This window comes from Cryptomeria japonica, chromosome 10 (assembly GCF_030272615.1).
Source record: "Cryptomeria japonica chromosome 10, Sugi_1.0, whole genome shotgun sequence".
Classification (NCBI taxonomy): Eukaryota; Viridiplantae; Streptophyta; class Pinopsida; order Cupressales; family Cupressaceae; genus Cryptomeria; species Cryptomeria japonica.
The window spans coordinates 216,150,956-216,157,220 of record NC_081414.1 but is presented as its reverse complement, the minus strand read 5'-3'; the positions used below and the strand labels follow the sequence as shown (position 1 = coordinate 216,157,220).

The 6,265-nt window shown below is 32.5% G+C and overlaps 1 protein-coding gene across 1 annotated transcript; it reads left to right on the top strand.

Moving 5' to 3' along the window:
• Nucleotides 1-206: 206 nt before the first annotated feature.
• On the top strand, nucleotides 207-5,934 carry LOC131054233 (protein NRT1/ PTR FAMILY 2.9). The gene is made up of 4 exons (XM_057988691.2): nucleotides 207-593; nucleotides 1,658-1,875; nucleotides 2,211-2,773; nucleotides 4,831-5,934. Exons 1-4 carry the CDS (start codon nucleotides 356-358, stop codon nucleotides 5,723-5,725), a joined length of 1,914 nt encoding a protein of 637 aa, XP_057844674.2. The 5' UTR covers nucleotides 207-355; the 3' UTR covers nucleotides 5,726-5,934.
• Nucleotides 5,935-6,265: the final 331 nt, after the last annotated feature.

Here is a 6,265-nt window from a genome sequence, read left to right as displayed (position 1 = left end):
AAATTGACAATTATAATAAAAATTTGATTGAGTATATTTAATCCACCATGCATAAAAGTGAATTTGGAATGTTAGGTGAACAACTGGTTGTTCACCATGAGATGCACGTTTCTTTCTGTACTATAGTTTTCACATCTCAAGCGATACACTACTAACTAGAAATATTCAAATTAATATGTAGGCGAGTCGGCGGACTACTCTAACATTCACACTGCCAATAATTACTTATGATCAAGCTTTTGTCTTGTTCCATCTGTTTCATCGTTACCTCCCAGATTTCTTACCGACACTGTAAGTGTAGTATGAGCCATTCCTTATATATATACGGGGTAACATTATCTTACTCCTCCATCGCATGCCCACAGTCATGGCTTCTGATGGCCACAAACACCTGCAACTGGAGATGGGCTACCAAGTAGAATTGAAGTCAAGAGATGATAACCATGAGAAAAACAAAGAGAATGGAGCAGCTGTCTTTGGAGGTTTGACTCACCAGACTGATGCCACAAAAATGGCAGTGTCAGTCCAGAAAAAGGAGGAGGATGAAGCGATCAAACAGCCAGGAGGATGGAAAACCATGCCTTATATCATAGGTAAATGATCCATCTTTTGGAGGGATTTTATGTTAAATCTTTGCTCTCTAAACCCATTTTGTTCTTTGGAATCCCAAAGGGTCTTTCTTGTCATAAGGGACCAGATTATTCATCTGAACAATCTGGTGAGCATATTTCACTTATCTTGTGGGATCATTCCAAGTCCTAGGTTATTGTCGCATTAGACTGGGCTTATGAATCCTCTCATTCTCCAATTAGCTACAAATAGCATATAGTTTCTGTTACTACTTTTCCCGTCTCCACAAGTATTACATACCTCAAAAAAGCTTCTGCTTGATGCAAAAATTCCAGTTTTTTCGTATCACCTTAAGGCTTTCCAAAGCTGAGTGACTCTTTTGAGTATACTTATAAATCTCTCAACCTCCTCCTGGTTATTTGTCTGTTATGCGTTTTTTTTTTGGTATACATAGCTTAGCTTTTTTATAGATTCAAGATCTAAATTTTTAATATGTGGATCAGTTAGAAATTGAATTTAGAACTGTCTACTTGTTGCTGGCAGTGTTCTCGTTGAGCTATCAACCCACTTAGTGACTACTACATCTATCGTTGAGATGCAACTCAATAGAGAGAATTTGTTAGAAATTGAATATAGGGCTATCCATTTGCTGGTGGCAGTGTTCTCGTCGAACTATCAACCCACTTAGTGACTAGTACATCTTATAGTTTAGATGGGATTCAACAGAGATTATCAGTTAGATTTGAATATAGACTTAATTATTGACCAGTACTTCTATACTTCAGATACGATTCAACAGAGATAATCAATTAGAAATTCAATTTAGAACTACCCATTTGTTGTTGGCGACTTTTGACCAATACATCTATAGTTCAGATCCGACTTAGCATAGATGAAAATGAGCCATACCTGAACTGATCACCAGTTTGACAGTTAGTTAATTTTTCAATTATTTTTCCTTTTAAAGAAAAATATCCACAGTATTTGGATTTTCTTATAGATAATTTGCAGATCATCGTTCTATTTTGCTGCTTTTCTAAAAGCCGTCAACTTTGTAGACTCAGAAGTTTTCATTTTTTCTGTGCAGGAAATGAGGTGTGTGAGAAATTGGCAACGATAGGTCTTCTGTCAAATATTGTGGTATATTTAACCTCAAAATTCAACATGCCAAACGTTCAGGCTTCTTTTGTTATCAATGTATGGTCAGGGACAACCAACATGACCCCATTGCTAGGCGCCTTCCTCTCTGATTCTTACATTGGTCGTTACTGGACCATTGCCTTGGGCTGCATAGCATCTCTAATCGTAAGTCACCGTTATTTATTATAGTTGTTGTTATTTATTATAGTTGTTTTTTGAATTAGATTGTGTTAAAGAATTTTTTGCAATCAACGTTTTAGATCTATAATCAGAATTTCAAAGAGTAAAATTCCGATGATAGATTACGAAAATGTGATCCGAAATGTTATGTAAAAACTTCTTTAATACAATCTAATTCAGAAACAATTACAAAAATTTATTATGAATTTTACAAATTTGATGTTATTAGTCACTGTTAGACTGACTACATTTTCTGTAATACTGTTCAAAAGTTTTTTGAGTCCCAAGCTGCCTTACAATCTTTATGTTGTGTGTTACAGGGAATGATTCTTCTTACCCTGACAGCCATATTTCCTAGCTTGAGACCACCTCCATGTAATACTGAGAAAGGGCCCTGTGTGGGTGCATCGTTAGGTCAAAACGTCTTACTTTACTCCTCCTTTGCAATGATGACCATCGGTGCAGGTGGGATCAGGCCATGTTCTATAGCCTTCGGAGCAGATCAATTCGACTACACAAGTGAAAAGGGAAAGAGAAGCATTCAGAGCTTTTTCAACTGGTACTATTTTACCTTCACCATAGCGGTGATGATATCTCTGACAATCATTGTGTATATTCAGGATAGTGTAAGCTGGAGTTGGGGATTGGGTATTCCCGCTGCTCTAATGTTCTGCTCTGTGAGCTGCTTCTTCATTGGTAAAAGGCTTTATATTCTTGTCAGTCCCGAAGGAAGCTCTATCACAAGTTTTGCACAGGTAATAGTTTGTGCAATAAGGAAACGCCATCTACGCTTACCTTCGGAGCAGGCTGGAGCAGAGGATTTCTACGACCCTCCGATGAAAGGAAGCCTCAAATCAAGGATGGTTCTAACCCACCAGTTCATGTAAGAATCTCTTTACTCGATCCTTTTTGTCTTCTTCATTGAGGTATTATTTTCAAATGTATGTATAAAAAAGTACTGTATATCGAACATAAACAACAAAGTATGTTACTGTAGACCATTAACATGTCTGGGTCACTCACGTGGAATAGCGGACTGTTTTTATTTAATTCACTGTTCGTAACCATTGTCAGGATATGTAGTATATTAAATGCTTCATTGTACCATTATCTGATCATGAAAGATTTTATTTTGTTCTAGGGGAAAAGATCTAGTGGTTGTGCAATAAGAATGTCCTTTTTACTGGAACTCTTAAAGGGAGAGAGTAGAGCAGTAAGTTGTTCGAATTACTGTGTTAAATTTGATGGTCATATAATCATATTTAAAATGAAGAAGATTTTATAATAAACAAAATAAATATTTTTGAATTTATTGTAAAAAAAATAAGTAATTAAATTGAAAAATGAAAGATCTTATATTAATTGTTAAAATTATAATAAAATAAAATTCTTGAATAGATAATCATCTCAAAAAATTGATATGGCAAACAAGATTTAAATTTGTTTAGAACAAGCTATGGGTATCAAAAATTCAAAATAGTGAATTCCACTTCCTTAAACCTTAGTCTTAACCTCTTGCATGTAGAATTTTAGTTGGTATGTTACACTTAGTCTCCATCCATTAAGAGTTATAATAGATTTAAAGATAAAGATGTATATATGTGTCTCAATTAGAAATATTTTTGTTATAATGAGGATAATAAATTTTTAATAAAATAATTATAGTTATTATAATTAATGATTTTAATTTTTAAAAATAATTATCAACTAAAAAAATGTTAATCATGTAAAATAAATATAAATATCTTAAATACATTCATTTGAAAAGAACCTAGAAATAATTTTGAATGATTTAGTCTATAAATTTTAATTTGTATTTAAGAATTTTTTTTTAAACTTTATTTTTATTTGTGAAGCTATTTTCCTTTTTCATATATTATTTTTTTAACTTTAAAATCATTATTCATGATTTGATACTCCTTTCGTTATGTTTTTACTTTAAAAGTACATAAATATATTTTCCAATTTTTTTTTCTTAACATTACAATTATTTTATTTGCTAGATGTATATATAAAAGTATATATTTTAGCTTTTGATTCAATATTTTCTTTTATTTACATTATTTTATTTACTTTATTTTTATTTAAAAAAATATTCTAATTTTATTGAAAAATGATTATTTTATTTTAGTTAATTTATTTAAGAATTTGTAATTATAATTTTTTCAAAATATATTATTGATTGTGTTTTACAATGTGTTTACATTTTAAAAAAAAATCTCTTTAATTATATAATTAAAAAAATTATTTTAATTATAGTTATATAATTTGATTCAATTTTATTAAATTAAATATATTTTTAATAATAATAAAACATTATTTAATTCTATTATATAACTGAAAGTTTTCTATATATATTATTTCATTTTAATTCTTTCATTTTGATGATGGATCATGATGAAATGTTGATTATGAAATGATATCACATATAATTGAAACCAAAAGAAGAAAAAAATTATCTCCACCAAAAAGTTCATGTTTCCTCTCTAAATAACTTTTATGTCGGAGACATTAGATTTCCACAATCCATGATGATAGTAGTTGTATTTTTAGATTCAACTTTGTGAATTTTATTAACATCAACATTTCCAATCACGATCCATAATTTCCATATCTTCTATCTTCATAATTTTTTTTTTATTTAAATTAAATTTTGCATACTATAATCTATCTAAAAGTCAATACAACAGTACTACATCAATGCGAAATATCAAATATTCCAAGTATCTATATAATAACGACGATTTAAAAATAGGACCATTACAAAACATCATTAATATGCGAGCCCCACCTCGATAAGGGCACTTTAAAATAAAAAACTAATATCCGATATCATATCCACGTGGCGACGAATCTCTAGTCCAAGAAATAATCAAAATTAAGCTTACTGATTTCACCCAAACTGCTGATTAATGATTGTATTTGATTTAAAATATTCAGGTTTCTGAACAAAGCTGCGTTAAAAACCGAAAAAGACTTGAAATCAGACGGATCAGTGGTAGATCCATGGAGACTGTGCAGCCTTCAGCAAGTGGAAGAGCTAAAGTCGGTGATAAGAATAGCACCCATATGGCTAGCCGGCATAAACAACTTCGTCTGCACGTCTCAGCTCAACACATTCACTGTATTACAGGCCCTAACAATGGACAGACACCTATGCAAAAATTTCCGAATACCAGCCGGTTCATTCGGAATCTTCACCATGCTGGCGCTCACTTTTTTCTTACCATTCTACGACAGAGTTATAGTGCCATTCACGAGGCGAATGAGCAAAGGAGGAAACGGGATAAGCCCTCTGCAGAGAGTCGGGGTGGGATTCTTCATGTGCATTATATTCATGGCTTTGGCGGCGGTGATCGAGACAAAGCGGCGGAACATGGGATTGAGCCACGGTTTTATGGATAAGCCCAAGGCTGAAATACCCATGTCGGCCTTCTATTTGGTTCCTCAGTATTCCGTGGCCGGATTGGCAGAGGCGTTCAGTGCAATCGGGCTTATCGAGTTTTTGTACAGTCAGTTCCCGGAAAACATGAGAAGTGTGGCGGGTGCGCTTTTTTTCCTGAACATGGGGATCGGAAATTATGTGAGCAGCTTTCTAGTTGGCATTATACATAATAGCACTGGTGGGCGGCATGGAGAGAGCTGGCTTGGTCAGAACCTGAATAAGTCCAGATTGGATTACTTTTATTGGTTGCTTTCAGGTCTTGCAGCTCTGAATTTGCTTTACTTCCTGCTCTGTGCTCAATGGTACAGATACAAAATTGTGGTCCCTAATCAAATCGAAGCAACCTCTGAAAATTCAATTGCGAACACCAAAAAATTTACTCAAGTGTGATATGGAACGAGTTTGATAATTATCGGGATTCTAGAGACACGGTAAATAAAGCCTGGTACCTCCACGTAAAAACTGTTACTTGTTGTAGATTATATATATTTGTTTATAGGTATTGCTATAAAAATATATTTGTGAGCATGTTTTTAGATCCAGTTGTTATTTATTTGAAGTGTACCTGCCATTCTAAATATATACTTACATTTTGTATTGATTGAAGTCCACTACATTATATGAATTTTTTTTAATTGATCAAAGCAAAATATTACATATATAGCCGTCACTGCAGAGAAAAGAAGAAGTAAGATTACAATGTTAAATCAAAGATAATAGATAGAACCACCAGCTTCATTTCATGTATTTCTCTTTTTCAAGAGATGTTTTATTTTATCATTTCTGTTTTTCTTAAATGTTGAAACAGAATGGAGTAGAGCTATCTTTCTAAAACGTACAAGATACATCACTTAATATATCCATTGATAGTTTGTTTTTTATTAAAACATAATCTAAACATAAAATACATTGAATACATGTTAATTTTCT

What these genes read in the sequence shown, in the direction of transcription:
- LOC131054233 (XM_057988691.2), top strand. Translation starts at nt 356, where the DNA reads ATGCCCACAGTCATGGCTTCTGATGGCCACAAACACCTGCAACTGGAG. An exon ending in AACCATGCCTTATATCATAG is followed by an intron (nt 594 to 1,657) that starts GTAAATGATCCA and finishes TTTTCTGTGCAG; the next exon opens with GAAATGAGGTGTGTGAGAAA. An exon ending in GTTCTAACCCACCAGTTCAT is followed by an intron (nt 2,774 to 4,830) that starts GTAAGAATCTCT and finishes TAAAATATTCAG; the next exon opens with GTTTCTGAACAAAGCTGCGT.